Source organism: Protomyctophum parallelum (assembly GCF_964188405.1).
Source record: "Protomyctophum parallelum genome assembly, chromosome: 20".
In the NCBI taxonomy this organism is placed as follows: domain Eukaryota; kingdom Metazoa; phylum Chordata; class Actinopteri; order Myctophiformes; family Myctophidae; genus Protomyctophum; species Protomyctophum parallelum.
The window spans coordinates 29,154,506-29,178,974 of record NC_139718.1 but is presented as its reverse complement, the minus strand read 5'-3'; the positions used below and the strand labels follow the sequence as shown (position 1 = coordinate 29,178,974).

Below are 24,469 nucleotides of genomic sequence, written 5' to 3'. Positions count from 1 at the left end.
TTTCTTATCTTCATAACATCAATGCTGACAAAATGAAGTGAGGCCACTTTGGCCCCATTTAAGACATAATATCACTCATGATAAATACCTACCCCAGTGTTTTGTACGCACAGTACACTATATACAGCATATTATTCCAGATTATATCCTTGGGGGAAGGGGGGGGGGGGGGGGGGATTCAGTCTCAAAAGCTGAAGGGTCATTCAGGTAAAGGTGTTGAAGCCTGGCTTATTGTGCAAGGGGATGCCCTCGGCTCCTCTGAATTCTGCTGCAATGTCATCAAAGGTGCGTCCCTTGGTCTCTGGGAAGCGTCTCCAGGTGAAGGTGAATGCAAACAGAGCCACAGACATGAAGAGGAGGTACACATAGGCACCGCATACTTTCTGTAATGGACAGTGAGAGGCGTATAGGAGGGATTACAGTATGTTACATGATATTTTTTGTTTATTGATAAAGTGTAACTTATAGTAGATATATATACAGTAGCCTATGAGGAATGTACACTATATATAGCCTACTGTATATATATAATAACGGGGTCAAAGTATAAGAATATGAGCAAATAGAACATTTAATCAGAGTTTCCCCATATTGACGCACTGATTTTCACTCAAACAACAGTAACTGAATAGGAAACAGACCAGCAGCACAAACTTACCAGCAATGGAGGAAAAAGCAGGGCCAATACAAACTTCCCTCCCCAATTGAGCATGCTGGTGAAGGCCATGGCAATGGGTCTGCTGGGCTGATCGAATAGCTCTGCAGCAATGAACCAGGAAATGGGCCCTGGGCCCAGCTCGTACGCTGAAATCAGGCAGAAAACCACAAGGACCTGGACACTGCGTAGTTCAGGTACCAGGTGCTGTAGGTGGTATGGGGAAAGACAGTAATATACCAGTTGATGACTGGTGATTGGTTAGTCATTGTGAGTTGGCTTAGGTTTTTGGTATAGCAGATTTCAGATTAATTGGACACGGAAGAGGTTATGGTTATGGAGGTGTCTTGTGTGTGATGTCTCTCAATGGTGGAGGAAGGAAGATTGGACAGTGAATTCCATCCTTTTGCATAGTACCATAATCCATTCAAATGTTGCCCTGTTGATATTTTAAGCGTAGATGTGAATCTTTTTTGTGAAATAGTGGTCATCCCACTTTTAGAATGCTAATTGGATTTAAATATACAACGGAAAATAAATAATACTAATAAGAGGGATTGTCAGTCAAATGCATGGTATGATATGTCAAGATATGTCAGATTGTTCAGCACTCTATTTGTTCAGTGTCTGCAAATGTGCTCTCTTTTATGCATTTTGATTGGTTGGGCTAGAAATGTAAACCCTTATGTCTGCTGAAAGGCCACACATGTCATGGTGTTGCATATAATCAGTATATGGACGTTTGTGGTGAGCCACACTCACCACCACTCTCCCTTTTGGTGTGAAGTTAAAGGTTCATGCAATGCAATGCAATGCAATACAACACAATACAATACAATACAATAGGCGGGCCTAATAACCTTTTGGAGATAATCTACCATGCTAACAAACAAAAAACAAAAATAAACAGACAAACTGGGCAAAAACGTGACCGCCATCCAACATTGATTACGGATGTAAAATGATCTTACCAGGACAGAATCTACTATGGTCATCAAAAGGTTGCATACTGCTATAGAAATGAAGCCAGTCAGTAACAGTCTCCTCCTTCCTGCCCTTTCCATGAGGAAGAACTGGATGGGGGAATAAGAGATGTGTTATTTCTGAAACTATCAAACTGTTACATATCACCCACAAGGAAATATTGGCTGTATTATTGTCCTTATTCCAATCCTTACAATGTATTTACATAACTTGAAGAAGAAACTGACAATACTATAGTTGGATCTGTTACTTTTACCAGAGAGTCTAGTTTTCACCTACCTGTGCCCTGACTTAATATTTACCAGTCAAATTGTTGAATTTGGCAACATCTTGAATAGAGTAAACTGTTGCTGGTCCCTAAACCCAAGTTTCTCAGCCTCTATTCCCTAGTCTGTTTAACATATCATAATACGGCACATATTATTGCATGTTTTTACTACATAATGAAACCACAATTACAGAATTAATAGGCTTTTAATATCAAAGTTTACTTGTAGAATCTGTACTCACTGCCACCAAAGTGAAGGTCACATTGACAGCTCCTACACCCAGAGTCAAGTATTTGGCCTCGTCAAATCTTGCCTGGAACATTGTGGTGGAATAATTGATGATCTAGAAGGAGAAAGAAGAGAGGTTACTTTGAGCACAGTGGGTCACTAGGCCTTCCCACTGTGATTTTAGGACCCGAGTTAACCGTGCTGACATGTTGCCCCAGAAATCTGGCCCACAAGGAGTACAGGGAGCCGCGAAGAAGTGCTGAGCTTCTGGAGAAAGAGTCTGAATAATTCATTAGATAAATACCACAACCCTGCAAGTGAATATTCATCAAACAAAGAGCAGCACCATGCAATAATTGTTTTTAACCACATTACGTTTTATACGATATTTTTTCTGTGGAAGTGGAAATGGCCATTAGTCCAAATATTTTGGTCAAGGACCACCTTCGGGCATGGTTCTTCAATGAGTTCTGTATGTATTCACACACAAAGATTTCACACAAAGTTTTCACACACAAAGTTCACACACAAAGATTTCATTCAGGTGTGAAAGAGACTTTTTGATAAAAAGCTGTCTACTCTCTATAGTGTATATGGTTTGATGGCAAACAATTATTTGAAAAGATGACTGAATTTAAGGTGAACTTCAGGTTAGTTTTTTCTCCCAAAAATAGTATATCTACACAACTAATCTCTTTATTGACACCTGTTTTGGAACCTAATGGAACCACAAAAAAACCTACTGACTCACCGCATTAAATCCAGATAGCTGACTTCCCAGATTGACAACAAGAACAATGATGATTGGCTGCCTGTAGCTGCGCTTTTTGAAGAACTCATGAATAGTAACCCCAGTTTGGGTATGGGCCGCCTCATCTTTCATCTCCTCCAACTCTGCAAACATCTTGTCTGTGCTGCCTCGCAGTCTCCTTAGTGCTGAGGGATAACAACAGGTTATATAGTGTGTAACCATTAGACTGAGAATTTTAATATGTTCAAATACACTTTTTGAGCAACACTAGCTGGGGCTCTAAGGAAGGTGATGTGTCTTTGGTACAAAATCCCTTAGTCCGACCGATTACTAATACTATCCCTAACCCTAACCTCAGTCTTAAACGGCCACGTAGGTCGCTAACCCTAACCTCAGTCTTAACTGGTCACGCCTCAGTCTTAACCGGCCACGTAGGGCGCTAACCCTAACCTCAGTCTTAACCTCAGTATGGGCAATCCCCGGCTGGATTGCCATAGCATTTTCTGTGCTCCATCTCGCCTCTACTTATTTTGTTAACCCAACTGTAAGGAAGTAGCATGACATCTATAAGTGTCATTATATTTTGAGTGGTACCAATGCAGTAACAAATAAATATATGATGAAATGATTAATACTGGACCTAGCTGTTATTGATTATTCCTCCACATTCAATTATTCCTCCATGTTTTGTGTTATTGTCTACTTGTAATGCTAATATGTAACTTTATGTTTAATGCACTGAAAAAACAGATAAGTGGCTAAAATGTAAATGACGGCATTGTAGATCCATACCGTTTTCACATTTAAAGATCTATGCCACTAGCAGTAGAACCCACCAGCCTCTGCCTCTGTCTCTTTGCCCCGGTTGATGAGCAGATAGCGGGGACTCTCAGGGCAGAGAGGCAGGGTGAGGTATTGCAGGAGAGCTGGGACGACCGATAGAAACAGCATCATGGCCCAGTAATGCTCTGTACCCAACACAGTCTCCAGGCCCACCACCTATACAGCAAAGACACACAGAGAAATCTATTCATTCATGTATTACTGTGTGTTGCCCTTGCTTACTGTAAATCGCTCTGGATTAAGACCGTTCTGCTAAATGCCTAAATTGTAATTTGAGGAACCATCGTTATGCTGTAGAGTTTTATTACATTTCCCAAAGGAAAAGCATTATAAACGTAACAAAAGCAAGTTTAACACATCTTCACCATTCCGATGAGGATGCCAGTAGCAAAGGAGACTTGGTTGAGGGTGGCGAAGGCCCCTCTCAGGTTAGTGGGGGACACCTCCTGTATATAGAGGGGGTTGAGACTCATCACAAGGCCACAGAAAAGGCCGAACACCAGGCGCCCCATGATTAGAACCTCAAAGGACTCGCTGGACTTGGAGGCAAACATCAGACTGGCTCCCACCACAGATATAGCGTTCACAATGAGTATGGAGTTCCGTCTGTCAGGAGAAATGGGAACATAGACATATACTTTACTGTACTATTGTATATTTACAATTTATACATATACTGTAGCAGCTGACACACTTTATTTGTAATCGGTTATCTGTCACACCCATAATTGTGTCAGTACCGTCCGCATGAGTCTGCCAGGTATTTGACCCCCAGGGACCCCAGCAGGGCTCCAAAGTCCTTGATGCTGACAGAGAGTGACCACAGGAAAGTCAGGCTGTGGTCTGGCATGGATTGGTTATGCCTGGATCTCCAGGTGTTGTTGAAGAACTGCTCAATGATCTACAACAAGACAAGAGTGTGTGTGTGTGTGTGTCATCAGCATTGTGTGTGTGTGTGTGTGTGTGTGTGTGTGTGTGTGTGTGTGTGTGTGTGTGTGTGTGTGTGTGTGTGTGTGTGTGTGTGTGTGTGTGTGTGTGTGTGTGTGTGTGTGTGTGTGTGTGTGTGTGTGTGTGTGTGTGGCGTCAGCATTGTACATAACTTTCAACTGTTTTTGGACATAAAATATGAGAATCATAATAAACAGTACAGTAGCTACTGTGGTATATACTGTACGATATGGGATATTTCAATGATATATGGGGCACCTCATTATCAGTCACTGGGTTTAGTGGTTGGTTGCAATGAAAACATGCATGCATTCAGCAATGCAATCTTGATACAATGCATGTACGTTCGCTCTCCTTCTCACCTTAGCCGGGGCGTTGACATTGCCTGTGTGGTAGCCAATCTGCAGAGAGCCTAACACTGCTGCCAGTATGGAGGTCAGGAGTGTGGCTGTCAAACGGCTCTATAGCGAACCATGCAGGGAGGGAGGTAAAACAAGGGGTTGCATCACACAACATATTTTGTGATCTTAAGGTCAGGCACATCATTTGACCCTTGAACTTTTGTGACTCGCTCCTCCTGAGAAACCCTCATGACCGCTCGGCACAGGGCTAGGAAAGGCATGATGGCTGAACTGCACTCCCACCTTTACCACAAGATGCTTGCATTTGAAGTAACATAAGCAGATGGAGGTGTTGGCCCACATCAACACAGTGGTCATTCAATTAAAGGACCTATAACATAAAATTCAACTTTTTCTTTCTTTCTTTTTTGAGCTCCCCTGTGTATTTTCTATTCCCACAATTATGCAATTTTGAACAATGAGGATTTCTCATCATATAGGGGCTTTTATGGAAATTGCTCTCAGGAACAGCTCAACTGATTTGGTCGTATTTGTGATCATCGATGTCACCCTACTTTGTATAATTCCTCCCTCTCTTCAGTCTTCAGTTCCAAATTTGCATTTCTACTTTGTTTACAATGTCCGCCATTGTTGATTTTCCAAGCTGGCATGGATTGGAAACAAGCCTATGTTTATCTAGCATCAGTATTATAATGACTCAACTATTAAACAAGTTGCATATCAGCACCCCCACCACCTCAGGACATTGTCGTACTGCAGCTAAAAGAGCTTCAGAAGCAAAAAAGAAATGCCATGGACTGGTTATATCAGAGTGGTGATTGAGGCTCAAACCATTAGAAATACGTTTGAGGGACATAGACAATATGATATTAAATATTAAAAACTGGAGGAAAAAAGGAAACTAACCTCCTTGGAAGCCATCTAGTTGAGTAAGAAGAGGTATCACTCCCTGAAGATACTGTGGATTTACTGTCTGCTTTCATCTGCTGTCAAAGCCCATGATTAGAGAATTCACTAAAACTTGTACAGGTTATAGATACAGTTTATATTGATACATAGATAGTATATGTTAGGTAAGATAATGGTAACTAATGTGACATGATGTGAATCATGTCACATTCAGTTTCACTTAATGTATTGTAAACTATAGGTTGTAGAGTAGCGTTATAGTATACAACTATACTCTAGACTTATGTTATGTACTGTAGGCTATAATCGATTACACACTTTTGTGTTATTTATTGTTGGAGAGATAAATGATTGAATTGTTGACCATAAAAAACTAAAAGTACTGTTAACAAATGTGTAGAGTGGCATTGTAGTACAATACAATACAGTACAGTACAAATACTGTTGAGTAGACATGTCTTACTGTATGTGTGGTTATAAGCAATTATACTCCAGCTGGAGAGAGATATTAAAAGATTGAGTTGACTATAAAAAGAAAATCATTATCCCTACTTCTCTAACCCTATCCTTAATCTCTCTAAATGTTTTTGTAAGTGTTCAAAGTTCATCACAAGGAAATCATGCAATTTTTTAATGTCATTTTTCATTTATATTAATATCACAAATATCACAAATGGTGACAGCAATTAAATAATAGCATAAAGAATATATCGTTGCTCTCGGGAGGACACCACCTAACTTCCTTTTTTTGTTTTAAATTTTTTGTTTGTTTCATAAATCAATGCTATTGAACACTTTTTACATCTGTGTGTTGGTTAAAAAGAATATTGAACCAATGAAAAACCTCTTAATTCCATTGGACCCTCAAACTGTCTGCTAAAGCTAACTCCACCACCTCTCATGCAAGTCATTGATAATATATAATGTCACAATACCAACTTTAATCATTTCCTGATGAATGAACATTAGGTGGTTTCTCCCTGACAGCAGAGATATGCAATACACATTTACACAATCAGTTTTGACGATAGATAAGCCATGTAAAATGTCCATCAATCACAAAAGACTCTTTTGGTAGAACGTCCACGTCCAGCTTACCTGCACAACACAGTGCTGTCGAATGCATGAATTCTGTCCAGGGTTGTGTGAAAAAGATTAACCAAAATGTTAACGCCACACTTCAATTAGCTTAAGGTCTATAAACTAAAAATATACTTTGAATAGGTGGATTCGGTCTGGTTAATCATAATGTCTATTGATTGAAGTTGGTCTTATTTAGTTTTAATCCTCACGCTCTCTTCCTGAGGTGTGTGTTGGTCCTGTCTTCATCCATGAGTTATGTCTGTTTTGTCGCAAGCAGATACAGATCTGGGTCTTTCTGAGTGACCATGCTTTCACACACACACACACACACACACACACACACACACACACACACACACACACACACACACACACACACACACACACACACACACACACACACACACACACACACACACACACACGTGCACATGCTTGTACTGTACCACTCTGTTTCCTTGTGGCCCACAGGTCTAGTGCTGAAGTCGCACCCATCTGGTGAATTTGTGGTAGGCCTGACAGAATGAGACTACAGCACTGGACAGGCAGAGAGGCCTCCGGGATGAAACTACCCTTTTAGTTCTGATTTGGAATCAGCTCCCATTGTTCCCAGGTCCTAACATCAGTAACTGTGGAAACAGGAAAACTGTTTCCAGATCAGTGCTTAATGGCAATGCAGTCTATACTCAATTCCTGGAACTTGGAGTATGTCTTGGCAAATAGCACTGTTGTTTACTGTGATGTGTGTGAGTGTGTGTGTGTGTGTGTGTGTGTGTGTGTGTGAGCTTGTGTGTGCGAGCTTGTGTGTGTGTGTGTGTGCGTGTTCTTTTTACAAAGTTGGTATACTTTTTCTGTCAGTGAAAGCCATAATGGAATGGCCCCCGGCATGTGCGCAAAACACAAAGCTGAAGGGTGATTTATACTTTGTTGCGTGCTGGTGTGGCCTACCACAACATGTTGCAGTGACGCATTGTGAGCTTGTAGATCTGCTCTGTTCGGTATGTGAACATACCGGTTCAGTATCACATACCGGTTCAGTATCACATACCGGTTCGGTATGTGAACATATATGGTTATATACAACCCTGTGCAACCATCAGACTTGAGGAACCCCTGAAATAGGTTTGACATGCACAGCATGGAAACCGCTATGATCACAATATGCCATCGGATGCATTATGGTCATGCCTATATGGTCATGAAGAAGAAAAGTACTGCAGGTGAAGTCTTGGAACGAAATGATACCTTCCAAGACTTCTAAGTAATATGTAATTGTTTTTGAAGAATTCTCATGAAACTAGAAAAAGTGCCCTTCTGGGCACAGGTCTCCACCAGGAGGATAGGAGTGTGTGTGATGTTTGGCAAAATGTTTAGGAGGCTACTCCTGAAAACTTTACAAGCCAATCGTAGCCAATCAGGATGGATTATGAGAAATCAAACAAACCCTTCGTGATCACATGGAGATGACTATGGAGATTTGTGTGAAATTTGGATAAAATCTGAAGGGGTTTAGAAAATGTGAAAATGTGTTATATATTTCGGCCTCCTGGTGGCGCTATAAAGAGCAGATGTTAAAGTGTGCATACAATGTTTTACACAGATCGGTGCAGTTATAGGTGGCATGTCTTTCTCGGCATAGTGGGAATGTGCGTGTAAAATTTCACAGAAATCACTCCATGTGTTCATGATTCGTGGCATTTTGTTTGAAACAGAACACTCAGAGTTGAATGGCTCTAGAGACTGTGTACCAATTTGCTTGATGTTTGGACAAAATATGTAGGTGTACTGTCAAAAGATGTGTTTTGCACAAAGCGGCCTCCTGGTGGCGCTATCACAGGCCAATGTGAAAACTTTGGGGCAGAGGTTCAGCTCTGGCATTCAGAGAGTGTGTGTGCTGCGGTATGGATCAAGCCAACGTTGCCAGAGATTAGCTGGTCACAGACGGACGGACGGACACACACACGGACAGACGGACGGACAGACGGACGGACACACGGACGGACACACGGACGAAGTGCAAAACATACTCTCTCCCCGAGTTCCCATGCCTTCAGCCTGGTGGAGACAATCATTAATATCAATGTCATAATGAGCTGATCTAATGCTGCTTTGCTGATCAAGGGGAAACTGTGTCTATATTAGAAGGTGTACGTGTCTCTAAAGGCAATTAACACCCATCGCACAGTGGTGTGACTGGAGTCATGACACATGAAATGTGGTACATTAATATTAGTTAATTCAATTCTGTAATTTTCTTCTCATCTCCTCTCCCCTCCTTTAATTGGTCTGTAATGTTTCCAGCATCCCATCCATCCGTCATCCTATCTGTTTGTGTATATTTTGAGTGTTGATCCTAAACATACATCCTAAAGATGTCTTCCTCTGACAGTGCTCCATGTGGAGACCAGGAGGAGCACACTCCCAACACTGCCCCGGAGAGACTAACCCAATCCAGGCTGTGATCAAAGTGGAGAAACGTGCAAATATCTCAGCAGAGACGCGTGAACTGCTGTAGGCAAATTGTCCTGTGTGGTCTGCTGTAGCATGCGTGTGTTCTGTGTGTACGTTTTTCTTTGCATGCAAGCGCTTGCGCAAGTTCATGCGTATGTGTGCATGTGAATGGCTGGTGTCACAGGGATTCTAACCGCCACACCACATGACTTCCCACCACCCAACACCAAGACCAAAAGTCTATAGCCATGCACGACCTCTCCAACTATAGGACAAGAGCAAACCACTACTCAACTCGACATTGTTCATTACCAAATTGGGTTTTGCATGTACTGTACAGATATACCCCAATCCCCAGCTTTGCTACCAAACTCATCCACAGATTGCGCACTGGCCTCATGGTTGTCTCTCATCTCACGTCCATATGTAGATGAGATGAGAAGTATGTAAAATGTGTAATACCCCAGATCATGGCCCTGGATCTAATAATTCTAATTCCTTTCGTTTCATAGTATAGCAGCACTATCATCAACACATCTGTAACCTCAGGCTGCATCCCATCTGCCTCCAAGTCAGCCAGATTGAGTCATGCTGCTCCTCAACAAACCAACACAACAGATAAGACCAGTATCACTCCTTTCCTTTCTTAAAAAAAAATCAAGAATGTGTTGTTTCTAACCAGCTTTATCTCAATCTCTCACAGAATAACTTCGGATCCCAACCAGTCAGTATTCAAAGTACAAGTATCAGTACTAAACACTGATGCTGGCCTACAAACCAAAGGCATGGCACCCCCATACCTTCAAGACATGAGCCACCCTACAACCTTTGCCGCTTTCGACACGATAGACCATGCCATACTTACCAATAGGCTTGAGGAATGGGTTGGTATACGGGGGACTGCTTTACAGTGGTTTGCCTCTTACCTGTCCAATAGGACTGTCGCTGTCTCCATTAATGACCATGTGTCATCCTCCGCGCACTTAAACTGTGGTGTGCCTCAAGGTTCAATTCTTGGCCCTGTTTTATTTTCCCTGTACGTATATGCTACTTCTCTGTGTTTTAATTAGTCGTTTTAATCACATTTCTTATCATTGTTATGCTGATGACACACAATTGTATTTTTATTTTAAAACCTCTCAGCATTCTAATTTATCTATTTTAAAAGAATGTCTAAATTCCATTAAGGACTGGATGTCCCAAAACTTTTTACAGTTGAACCCTGACAAGACTGAGATCCTAATTATAGGTCCCGAGAGCACCCACTGTGAAATTCAGCAGTCTTTGGCTGTTACAGCAAATTATACTAAGGTATCAAAAAACCTAGGTGTTCTTTTTTTATCACAAAATGAGTTTCGAAGCACACGTAAAAAAGGTTGTCCAAACATGTTTTTTCCAGCTGAGAAACATTGCTAAAATTAAAACTTTACTAACACCACAAGACCTGGAAAAACTTATCCACGCTTTTATTTCGTCTCGCCTGGACTATTGTAACTCTTTGTTTACAACATTGAGTCGCTCCTCTATTTACCGCTTCCAACTTGTGCAGAATGTGGCTGCTAGACTGCTAACTAACACACAAAGGAGGTCACATATCACTCCTGTGCTTGCAGCCTTGCATTGGCTTCCTATCGACTCCAGAATTCAATTTAAAAAAATATTAATTACTTATAAATCTCTTCATGGGCTGGGCCCAATTTATTTAAGTGAACTGGTGCACCCCAAGGTGAATATGAGACAACTTAGGTCTTCAGACAAAGGTTTTCTCATTATCCCCGCCACTAAGCTGCGAACCAAAGGAGATCGAGCTTTCGAATTTGTTGCGCCCACACTGTGGAATGATTTACCACTCTGCTTGAGAAACGCTGTGTCTGTTGAGATCTTTAAGAAACTACTGAAAGCGCATTTGTACCGCAAACATTTTGGCTTGCTCCAGTGATTTCTATAGCTGTATTGTTTTATCTTATCTATTTCTAGGTACTGTCTTTGCTGCTCTGTTTCTTATTTCATTGTTGGTTTACTTTTGATTGAAATGTTCTTATTTTATTCCTTTTATTTTATTGTACAGCACCTTGTAACAACTGTTTTGAAAGGTGCTCTATAAATAAAATTACCTTACCTTACCTTACCTTTCCCGCTTACTGAGTATTAAGTAAATTAGCTAACACATACAGGAATGCTGTCCAAGCCTTCGGGACAGCAGTTCTGACTGCAATGGGGAGTTTATTCCACAGTTTGGGAGCCGTGAGGGAGAAGAGTCTATGGAATACATACATAGTAGACTCTTCTCCCTCACGGCTCCCAAACTGTGGAATAAACTCCCCATTGCAGTCAGAACTGCAGACTCAATCCCAATTTCCCGCCATACTGTAGTCTGAAAATAATCTCTTCGCACTTTACGCTTCTTGTGCTAGTTTATTATGCAGATACAGTATGGTCACATGTTCTCATCTAGACAGATGCTAGATTCATTGTTTACTTGGTAAAAGTTTCTTCAAGGCACAGCTTCTCTCTACACTTTATGACTATTTACCTTGTTGACTGACTGGAGCTCACGCTAACTTTACTGATTCCGATGTCACTCTGGATAAGAGCATCTAAATGCCTACATTTTATTGTAGGGGTTTACTTGATCAGGTTGACTATACCGATTTGAAATTTAAAAAGCAGACTATGTGAGCTACCTGTGTCATGTCTTGATATTGCAGGGTATAAGAACATAATGAGATATACCTGGAACAGATTCACAGTAGATTCACAGAGACACGTGAATGTGTTGAGGCACAGAAAGCGCATGGGCATGCTGGAGTAATGGACCTGCAGTGCAAAGACAATATTAGGAGTAAAAGTGAGAAAAAGGCTGCACACTCGTAGCCACGATGCTGTATATTTATTATTATCCAACGTTTCGACCTAGGATGTCTTCTTCAGGGAATAAACAAGCCATAGGACAAACACACACTTATAGGGGAGCAATAACAGGTGGACTCCATAGGGGGTGTGGTCATCATCAGGAAAAACCAATCAAGTGATTGGGAAGCCATTTTGAGGCAAGCAACAACGCATAAATACCAAATATAACCAGAATAGATAAACATTCAATGCACAATAAGTGTTTACTGTTTACAGTGTTAAGCTATGTGCAATAATAAATACATTTTAAGTCATTGGTTAAATATTTGCAAAAGCATTTTTATATTAATTTAAGAGATTTAAATACATTTAATAAATATTAGAAATCATCTAGAAAAAGCTGAGGAGACAATATATCAGTTATACAGTTATACACTCAAAAGTCTATGAAAGGTAAATACAACAAATGGAACAGGGCAGTTCTTAGGTCACACTCATGAAAGAGAGAAGGCCGAATTGGTAGGGCACCTGAGGGTCTGTTATATTATAGACTTATTACAATTCAAGTGGCAAAAAGATACATTTCAATATCATAAATAGAACCTGTCACGGGGCAACCCGTGCCCTATAGACACTAGAAGACTCCACAATGTGAAACTGAACATTACAAACGCACACTGCACAGCTGCTCCCATTAATTGACTGTCATTAAGCTCCTTGGAGGTGTGGCTATGTGTAGCATCATATACTGTACTACTTATCGGTGTTGCCTAATGCTATCATAATTGTTTTGTGTTTGATGTGATGCCTTGGAAAACATTCAGACTCTAAATGTGTAATTGTATAGTTGGTCTAACTCATGGGTCATGGTTTACCTTGTTTGAGTAGATTGGTCCAATTACTAATCATTGTGGGTGGGGTCTCACCTGGTATATAAGGGAGGCTTGTGGAAATGTTTGGGAGATTGCTCAGTTGGCTTGAGACAGCAAAGAGACAACACCAAGGGAGAGCTGCCAGGGTCTTCAGGAAAGGCATAGCCTGTTTTCAGTGTCTTTAGTTCTTGGTTGGTTGTTTTTGTCTTTGTTAGTTATCAAGTGTTTATTTCTTACTTTTGGTTTTTGAAAGTGTATTGTGGCCAGTATCATTCGTGCAGTATTTTGTTTTGCCTCAGACCCAGGCTGTGACAATCCGTCATATGGGCTGTTCATCAGTTTTGGAGGTAAATAAATACAACAAAAGATGTACATTCTTGGACTGCGTCTATTCTTGGAGCCTTGGCCGTTCGGGCAACTTTACAAAACCCAAGACAATATTAGGAACCTGAACCTTCCCCCTAACCAAAGTGTTTTAGTAGGCCTAAGAGCATGCCTGCTTCAGAGATGTTGAATGGAGCATCACAACTGGAGAATGCTGTCCCAAGACTATAAGATGAGTGTCAAGCCAATGCCATGACCATCGCTTATCTATTTTGAAATGCCAAAGCAAATTAATATGTTTGTGTACAACCAGAGGGATAATTAGGAATGATACAATGAGCAAGCTATTTGTCAAAGTCTGTATCAAACTCAATGGTGGCTTGGGTTGTGAGAAGGCTGAATTAATAAGATCTATACGTTTCAGAGACATTTCGTGCTATAGGCCTATAGGGATTTATTACATGGCTTGGATGAATGCTTGATTGGTCAATCGCTGAATTCAGCTGTGTGTAAACACACATACTGTAGCTGCGTTTCTTCATCTGACGTGTTGATGACAAGGTTTTCACTACAGTACAGTCTGCAGTATGCTTTAGAGAACTCCAGTCTTCTCTATGGTTTAGTTAGTTAGTTGTGTGAAAATACACGACATGGTGGAGCGTCGAAACCTGTGCCTTTGGTGTGACCGGCATTCAGTCTACAGCGGGACCAAGTGATCTTCTCTTCAGCGGGGAGGACGGACGATGGCGCAAGCAGTGCGCTCCGATATGGACAGCGGCCTCCACTCGGCGACGAAGCGGAGTGGAGCAGCCCTCCAGCGATTCTCGGTATCGTTTGAGTTAATTGCAAATAGTAACAGTGTGTTAATTTATCCCTTTGTAACTAAAAGAGTGTAATGGACCTAGCCGTCGAGAACTTTAGCAAGAGAGAACTCGCCAACGCTCTGGACCAGGACTATAATGGACCCAAATAGACCCTTACTTGTCATGAACACTCAGGATTTTACAGTAGGCCTACACTCCATGGCCATAAAGGCAGAGAGAAAGAGTGGGTAAGAACACATTGTCCACCTGCACATTATGTGCATGTGTTCCTCCAGCTGAGTTTTCAATCAGTGTGTAGATACGCCTGTCTAGAACATGACCTTTGACGCTACAGCCCTGGCCTCCTGCCAGGCAACCCTGTGACCCTGAGCTAGGCTGCCCGGCAGGTGTTGGCCACTGTTTCTCAGCGGCTGGTTTGGGGCCCACCAAGAGTGTACAAATAGCAATTTTTTTTAATGAGAGTTACAGATAATGGTCCATCGAGGCCCCCACATTGAGAACCAGTGCTTTAGGCAGAGAAGGCATCAGGCACAACTGTGAATGGTGCATGCCTCTGTACACCCCCCACCCCCCCTACACACACACACACACACACACACACACACACACACACACACACACACACACACACACACACACGCACAGACCCCACTGTTAACATTTAACCATATCATACACCATAATGGCCAACTCTAATTACCTGTAATGGTGTTTGATCTGTGTTTTAAGTGTTTCAATGCGCACATGGGAACAAACTTACAAACTAAACTATAATTGTACCCCCTTCTCCAAACACACACTCACAAATGATGTCACACATCTGTAAAATGAGACTGTTTTGTATTTTGTGGGACACTAACATGCCATACATGCCAACATGCCATACTTTCCCATCCAGACACTGTATACACTGGTGCCCAATCTGTAGACAGAAGACCTTTTCCCAAATTGAAATACTGACACCTTCCAATACAAAAAGCTAAAAGGACAGAGATTTCCACAAGTGGCCTCTTGTGGCAGCAAACATAAATAAAGACTCACTTTACTTACATTTAAAAGCACAGTGGTAGTGATATTGAGTGGTATTTAAATATTTTAAATATTACAAAAAAGATACATGGTTATTCATATTTCAATTTTAAAACTAATAATAATAACACAAAATAATGAAATTGTTGGTGTGTCCTGTTTTATGTTGAATTGGGGGGAGCCATGGTGAAGACTTGAGTAGTGCAGGGAAGATGGATGGATGCCTGGATGGATCAATTCCAGTGCAGGTAACTCGCAGCGCTATATGGTTGTAGATGCATTTTCCAACTTGCGTCGTTCCAAGTAGGCCAGTGCCCGGCACCGCTGTAGAGGCCCCACGGACACCGCTCTAGTATAAACAATTAAAAATCTTGGTTGAAAATGAATCAATACCTTTTCAGACCAAAGGCTTAATATTTCTGGTGTATCAGAAAAGGAACAGGCAATGACCAAAATGTATGTACTTACTCAGTTAACTGACTGACACCTTTTGGTCTGAGTTTGAACAAAAAGTTGACAATGAACATTCTTGTGTTAAGAAATAAATCACACCCGTGTGAACTGAGTGGTGCAACTCCCCCCCCCCCCTCTCTCTCATTAGCAGGCAACAGTGCAGCACTAATACTATCTCTCTCTCTCTCTTTTTCTGGCAAACAGCGCCCCTACTGGTGCTCATTATACTGGTGCTCATACATACATAGGTGAACACATACATAGGTGAACACGGACATTTCTGTTCTTTGAAGTGGTTGCACCACTCAAAAACAACAACACAACTAAGGGCCGATTAATACTCCTATTTTAGAGACGAATAAAAGTCGGTTCGGCTCTGTAGAGCCTACAATTTGACGTCATTTGAGATTCGGGTGGGCGGGTACCGTCCTAAAGTCGGCTCTTCGGTGCTACTGAAAATTTCTGACGAGCCAAAATCATTTTGGCACTACAGCGCCGAAACAGCGGTAAAATAGGAGTATGAATCGGCCCTAATACTGTTAGAACTGTTAAAACGTAATGCATTCTAAGATCCCTGAGTGATTGTAGCCACTGTTGAAAGAATAAAGGAGGCCAGAAACATTCTGATATGACTGCATGTAGCACCTGCACTACACACACGTCACTCACAAAGCCCAGAAAATTCCAGTCCTCACCTATCCACCTATGAAACCCACTCTAGCAGCCTTTCCACCTTCCCATCCAACCCTTCATGACAAGCATGCCCACACGTGCACTGCACACAGACACACATCCCTAAGCAGCTGCGTCATTATAAAACTCTTTTGAACTTCACACTGGAAGTCAAATGCCACATGTGTCAGTACAAGACAGATGTACCGCAGCTGCATCTTGGATCCAGTTTCATCTACTCCACTCCTTCCCTTCCTCTGTACCTATACAGTACAGTACCTTCCTTCCTTTTCATCTACTCCACTCCTGACAGTGACGTCAGGAAGTCTGCTGTCAGATTTGACAGCTCCAGACTATTGTAACCAAATTGCTTATTGTAGTTAATTAAACACAGTCTCTGAGCCACTGCCGCTTAATGATTACTATTCATCGCTCTCCAAAATGCAGCAAAGCTGTATTTCTAATAGAAATATCAGAACTTTTATCTATCTGTTCCACTAACTATATTAGAACTGTGATCTCAGGAGATTTTAATCTTGGACATGCTGTGACTATTAGAATGCATTGGGAGTTTAAGTTAAATAACTCAGAAACTACAAAACATTTCAAAGTAAAAAGTTCCAGCATGTGTGTCCACAGTAAGCTGAAATGATACGTATAGCTTGCAGAGTTTGTTCAGTCAGATATACTTGAGTGGGTTCATGCCGTGCTCACGGTAGCTTTCTTATACTCAAGGGGTTAATATGCTGCATTACTAATGTATTCAGTGTGTGCAAGACCCACATGTCATTCGCTGATGTGGCAGTCAGCTGACCAATTGGGTGGGCTACTTAAGCTCACTAGACTGCATGCTCTTCCTGCCTTCCTTCTGCTTATGGTTCCTGTTATGTGATGTTTGCTCCCACCACCACCCCAGCACCACCGGTGGGCTCTATTATTTATGTTCCCCCATGGGGTTGTTTATTGTAGGGAGAGCCGCCATGGTTGTAACGCGTCATGGTTGTAACATGCACGTTATCTCTTGATTGGTCAACGCCATCATGACGTCATCACGTCAGTATGTGTACAGCATACCTACTCTACATGCCCAGAAAGTTTCAAGTGTTTACCTTCATCCTACTGGTAATTATTGGCGAAAAACTGGCTTTTCTCAAAAGGCGTAAAATTTTACACCTGGAGTATCTGTGGGCTACAATTTTTGTCTTTGATGTTGGTGAGTAAAAATCCACATGGATGTCTGCATGCTTATGTTCTTCATTAGTTTGCATCGTGTTTAGACGCAATGCACGTTCGTTCTGGTCTGTAAGCAACGCCAAAGAACGACTTGCAAAGTGGTTCAATTGTAACACGTACACGCCATACCATTTCATACCATTAAAAGGAATATTTACATATTTGACATATTGGCCAATATTATGTTCAGTCAGCTGTCTTTCAATTACAGAGTGTATTCTAAATTAGTTTAGGGTTGTATATCATTGTACAACTCAATCAATCAAACGTTTTATCTTTGTTGTGTAGGAGTATGTGAAATGTTCTAGGTTAACTAGGTTTAGGGCCCGCTGTTTCGGCGCTGTAGTGCCAAAATGATTTTGGCTCGTCAGACATTTTCAGTAGCACCGAAGAGACGACTTTAGGACGGTACCCCCCCCCCCCCCCCCCCCTCTAAAATAGGAGTATAAATCGGCCCTTAGTCCACTCCGTCAATGTGGGGGGTTTGGGATGTTGAGCACCATCAGTTCTGTCTTCTTCTGGAGACAGATATTATTGATATTTTGAGCATACATATTTTACAGCCAATGATTGTGCCACAGCCACAGACAAACACTTTTATTAATATAAGTGTTTATAACCAACCAGGTGTGCAGGTCATCTATACTGGTCAAGGTCATTTATACTGGTGAAGGTCATTTATACTGGTGAAGGTCACTTTTACTGGTGCAAAACATACTCTCTCCCCATGCCTTTGGCCTGGTGGAGACAATAATCCAAGTTTTGTGCTTCTGTGTTTTTGAGTGGTGCAACCACTCCTACAATCAGGAATGTCCGTATGTATCATGTATCGTGTATGTATCCGTCATGAGCACGAGTGGTGTGCGCATGCCTGAAATTGGAAAGAGAGAAGTATGTGACATGGCTGCCACCTGCTGGACGCAAATCCAACTACTGAATGTCTAGGTTCATTGATATCCATAATAAATCTGACAGAGCAGAGAGAGAGAAAGAGAGAGAGAGAGAGAGAGGAGGGGGGGGGAGAGAGGGGAGTTGCACCACTCGGTTCACACAGGTGTGATTTTTTCAACAATGATAAAGAATCACACACTATATGCCGCTCAATGACCTTGACCAGTATCAATGACCTTGAGCAGTATAAATGACCTTCATAAATGACTGACCAGTATTTATGACCTTCACCAGTATAAATGACCTTAACCAGTATAAAGGACCTTGACCAGTAGAAATTACCTTGACCAGAATAGATGACCTTATAAGACTAGTAAATGACCTTTCAGTGGATTTTTATGAAACAAATACTTTGCAGATAGTAAAATGATAATTCAAGCTTTTCGTACAGCTGCAATGTTGATGAATTAAATAGGACTTCTGTTTGGATGAATGGGCTGTCTGTGGGAAGTTGCACCTAGGTAGCAACCTAGGTAGAGTTGCACCTACAGTAGATAGAGTACAAACACAGTAAAGAACGTGGGGGTAATCATCTATGAAAAGGCAACACAATGAGCATTTCAACAATGATGAAGAATCGCACACTATATGCCGCTCAATGACCTTGACCTGTATCAATGACCCTGAGCAGTATAAATGACCTTCATAAGACTAGTAAATGACTGACCAGTATTTATGACCTTCACCAGTATAAATGACCTTGACCAGTATAAAGGACCTTGACCAGTAGAAATTACCTTGACCAGAATAGATGACCTTATAAGACTAGTAAATGACCTTTCAGTGGATTTTTATGAAACAAATACTTTGCAGATAGTAAAATGATAATTCAAGCTTTTCGTACAGCTGCAATGTTGGTGAATTAAATAGGACTTCTGTTTGGATGAATGGGCTGTCTATGGAAAGTTGCACCTAGGTAGCAACCTAGGTAGAGTTGCACCTACAGTAGGTAGAGTACAAACACAGTAAATAACGTGGGGGTAATCATCTATGAAAAGGCAACACAATGAGCAGGAAATAAAAATGAACCATGTAAATACAACAAATTGAGCAGAGCACTGCAGGGAGTTGAACCCCATTCCGGTAAAGTGCCTTAGTTTTTTTGTTGTACAGGTCCATTCATTGAAATGTAAATTTTACATTTCAACAGTAAAGTAATTTCACAATTTACATTGTAGGCAATAATTAATAACGGTATATAAAGAAGAAAAACACAACCTAGACACCTAGACAGTCAGTAGTTGGATTTGCGTCCAGCAGGTGGCAGCCATGTCACATACTTCTCTCTTTTGAATTTCAGGCATGCGCACACCACTCGTGCTCATGACGGATACATACACGATACATGATACATAGGACATTCCTGATTGTAGGAGTGGTTGCACCACTCAAAAAAGGTGAAAATCCCGGAAAAGCAAAAGGCTATAGTCCATGGTCTCGGAGGGCATATGTTGTTTTTCACGATTTCGGAGGGTTCGAAAAGAAAACCCAGGTGTGTTCTGGTCCTGTTGAGCCCATGTTCTCGGACAGATAAAAGCGCCCGGAAGTGTCACTGTGCCATATTATGATAGTGATGGTGCAGTTGGTAAAGAAAAGGACATTGAAGTCAAAAAATCACTTTCAACTAGAACCTCCATTCACACTTTATAATTCAGCTTACTGTGTAGACACAGTAAGCTGTGTTATTGTTGCCATAATAATAATTGATTGATTGATTGATTGATTGATTGACAGTTTTCATAATTACAGTACATTTCAAGCACTCATTACAAAAACTGTTAACTGTGAGTGGACGGCACCATAAAGCATTACACTTTACAATAGGTTCAATTCATCAAAACATTTAAAGACGTACAAATATACACAACTATAATATAGTTTCCTGTTTTGACTATATTATAGTCAAAACAGGAAATCATCATAGAGGAGGTAAAAAGGGAAAATAAACATACATAGTGAGGGGGAACAGGGGTGGGTGGGATTCAGATTTTACGGGGGCCACAATCACACAATAGGCTATCATACTGTAACCATTCTAGATCTATCTGTCTGTCTGTCTGTCTGTCTGTCTGTCTGTCTGTCTGTGTCTGTCTGTATATAAAATATAAGGTACATTTTTCAGGAAATTAAAGAAAACCTTATATTTATAATTTATTCTTGATAATTTAATATAATATAAAACGTTTTTGAGAGTGCAGGCTACTCCAAGTTCCACCACTCGTGCCTGTGCGTGTGTGTAACAGTCAGTGCCGGTTGGTGCCACAGGGTGGTGTGTGCGTGTGTGTGTGTGTGTGTGTGTGTGTGTGTGTGTGTGTGTGTGTGTGTGTGTGTGCGTGTGTGTGCGTGTGCGTGCGTGCGTGTGCACACTGCTGCAGTGGATTTATTGATTCATTCACTCTGAGGGACCAATGACGGACGGACTTTCAGGATCCAGTGGGCGTGGCTTTAGATTTAAATAGGAACGGTGGACCTTGCAGAGCACTTGTCTGACGTCCTGTTTCAAGGTAAGAATTGTTTGAAGAAGAAGGGTTGCCTGCGTTAGGATAGTTAAGAAGGGTTTTAGCCTCCTGAACATTATTGTTTGTAGGACTGTTGACTGTTTGTTGTGACAATCTGAGGAATGTTTGTCCTGTTTGAGAAGGAAACGAACAAAGTAACAAACTAAAATACTCAATTGTTTTGCTTAATTAAAAGTACCAATACTGCAATTTACAACTCTGTTACAGTAAAAGTATGCATCAAAATGTACTTTAAGTAGGCTACTCATATTGCTACTCATATTGCTACAGAATGTCCCACTTCAAAATGTGTACAATTGAAAATGGCAGATCTACAAGCTCACAATGGATTGTGAGCTTGTAGATCGGCTATTTTCAAATTGCCAAAATGTATAGGGTTCTCTAAAGTAACTAGTACCTAAAGTTTTCAACTTGGAAATACTCAAGTAAAGTACTTAAATACCATTGTACTTAAGTACAGTACTTAAGTAAAAGTACTTAGTTACTTTACACCACTGGTGGAAAGTAAATCATTACATTTACTGTGGACAATATTGTACTTTTATACTCTACTACAATATCTGGAAATTTAACTAGTTACTTTGTAGATTTGGATTTTTACAAAACATAACCTACATTTAGAGCAATTTGCAACGTTAAAGGTTACTTTAGTAACCACGGTTGTATAAATAAATTGAACGAAATACCTTTCGTTTATGGGTAGGTTTCCTTCAAAACCTAGCTGCAGAACATTATTTTATGTGCTCCCAGGACAGAAAATTCTAGAATTTTGCTGTCCTGGGCTCTTGGGGGTGACGTAGGAAGCTACGCCCACGCCGTATAAAGCGGACGTGGCTACGTCATCCCTCATTCGGAACTTTTCTTCTGCTATAGAGAACAGAAGGGCGTTCCACGAAAGGTATTTCGTTCAATTTATTTATACAACCGTGGTTACTAAAGTAACCTTTAACGTTGTATTAAATAGAAATTTCACGAAATACCTTTCGTTTATGGGACTTTATGAACTCCCGTGAACTCCCTGAACTCCCAGTGGGTCCCAGGTAAGTCTTTTGGGAGGGGCTCGGACCCTTTTAGGTCCAGAACCTAGTCCTTGTGGAGAACAGGAGGCAGCGCTATGCTGCCCTGATGTTCTACTGAGCCGCTGCGCCCAAGACTGCGTGCGCTAACGAAGGCGCAGCCACATCTAGGTTATAGTATGTAGCGAAAGTCGAGGGTGTAGACCAGCTTGCTGCTGTGCAGACTTCCTGAATAGAGACACCCTTGTAGAGTGCCCAGGAAGCTGCCACGCCTCTCGTGGAGTGGGCCCTCAGGGCTTGAGGGGAATCCACTCCTTGGCTAGTGTAGGCCAGACGTATGGCTTCCACTATCCAGTTGGAGATAGTGACCTTCGTGACAGGCTTTCCTTTGGTCCTGGCACCCCAGGACGCAAAGAGTTGGCTTCCTTGTCTGAAGGGAGCCAGTCTATCCACGTATATGCGTAAGGCTCTGACTGGGCAGAGGCAGTTAAGCCTCCTGTCCTCGTCAGAGGCGAACGGCGGGGGGTGGAAAGCCTGAAGGTTCACTGGTACACACACTGAGAGAGCGTTTTTGGGAATGAAGGTGGGGTTTGCTTTTAGGGTGACGTTGGTCGACCCATCATTGAACCTCATGCAGTCTGGAGAGATCGAGAGCGCATGTAGGTCGCTGACCCTTTTCGCCGTCGTGAGGGCGATCAGGAGAGCCACCTTCAAGGTTAGGAGCTTGAGGCTCACTGTTTGTAGTGGTTCAAAAGGTGCTGTAGCCAGAGCCTTTAGAACCAGGGACAAATCCCACGAGGGGACAAGGGATCTGCATGTCCTGTGTTCCCTGCGTACACCCTTCATGAACTGTTTTACCAGCGGGTGTTTCCACACCGTCTGGTTATCAAGGCCCGGGTGGCAGGCGGAAATTGCTGCCAGGTGGACCTTGACTGAGGAGAGGCCTAGACCGTTGTCTAGGAGCTCCTGTAGGAACGTGAGGACGTCGATCACTGAGGCCTGGTAGGGGACAACTTGGTCTGGTCTTCGTGAGCACCACTGCTCGAAGACGCGCCAGGCTGTGTCGTAACGGTCCCTAGTTGACTGGGCCCTGCCTTTTTGAATTGTTTCGATAACGTTCAGAGGTAGGCCCACTGCAGTCAACATCACCCTCTGACGGGCCAGACCCATAGGTCTAGGTCCTGGGGGTGAGGGTGAAAGATCTCCCCTCTCGCTTGGGAGAGGAGATCCGCTCGAAGAGGAATTTTCCACGGCTGGTCGTAGAGGAGGGGGGTTATTTCCGACCTCCAGACCCCCCAGGACGGGGCTATTAGGAGCACCGTCAGACCCTGAGTCCTCACTCTGTCCAGAGTGGGGCTGATGAGGGACAGCGGGGGAAAAGCGTAGAGAAGGGTTTTGGGCCATCGGTGTGACAGAGCGTCTAGCCCCGATGTTGATGGTCCCCTGATTGCGAAGAAGAGGGGACACTTCGTGTTCTCCTCTGTGGCAAAGAGGTCCACCCTGGGTTTCCCAAACCTGCTCCAGACCTGGGACGCTGCAGACTGTAGCGACCAGTCTGCGTAGCGGAGAGGTCCTCTGGACAGCAGGTCTGCCCCTGTGTTCAGAAGACCTGGGACGTGACACGCTACTACAGAGAGAAGGCGTGTGTCGGACCACAGGATTAATTTCCGCGCCAGCTGATGAAGACGAGGGGACCTGAGTCCGCCTTGTCTGTTGATGTAGCACATGGCGGTGGTGTTGTCTGTCCTGACTAGGACGTGGCAACCCCGGATGCGCTGCTCGAAGTGTCTCAGAGCGAGGAAGACCGCCATAAGCTCCAAGTAATTTATGTGAAGGGCACATAGTGGCCCCACCCATAAACCTCTGGCTGTGAATCCTTCCAGCGTGGCTCCCCAGCCTGTCATGCTGGCGTCTGTGGTGATGACTTTCCTGATCAGAGGCTTTCCCATAGGGACGCCCTCTGAGAGGGTTTTTCTGTCTAACCACCATTGAAGGGCTAGTGTGCATTGTGACGTCACTGTTACCTTCTGGTGGCGACGGTGCATTGGTACATGTAGAGAGCCCATCCATTGTTGGAAAGGTCTCATATGTAGTCTTGCTAGGCGGATTAAATAGACCGCTGAGGCCATTAGCCCCGCCATCCGGAGGCATGCATGAAAAGGAATCGAGCGTCCCCTTTTGAATGACGCCACGCACTGCAATGTTGCCTCTATTCTCTCTCGGCTCAGGCGGGCCGTGTA

At 42.5% G+C, this 24,469-nt stretch overlaps 1 protein-coding gene across 1 annotated transcript; it reads right to left on the bottom strand.

Moving 5' to 3' along the window:
* Nucleotides 1–203: 203 nt before the first annotated feature.
* Nucleotides 204–24,178, bottom strand: slc2a1c (solute carrier family 2 member 1c; the record flags this gene model as incomplete). Its single annotated transcript, XM_083791676.1, has 12 exons — nt 204–383; nt 659–862; nt 1,627–1,728; nt 2,150–2,251; nt 2,888–3,072; nt 3,724–3,886; nt 4,096–4,336; nt 4,471–4,631; nt 5,041–5,139; nt 12,217–12,300; nt 23,088–23,381; nt 23,756–24,178. The coding sequence occupies 12 exons, from the start codon at nt 24,176–24,178 to the stop codon at nt 204–206; spliced, it is 2,238 nt and encodes a 745-aa protein (XP_083647802.1).
* Nucleotides 24,179–24,469: the final 291 nt, after the last annotated feature.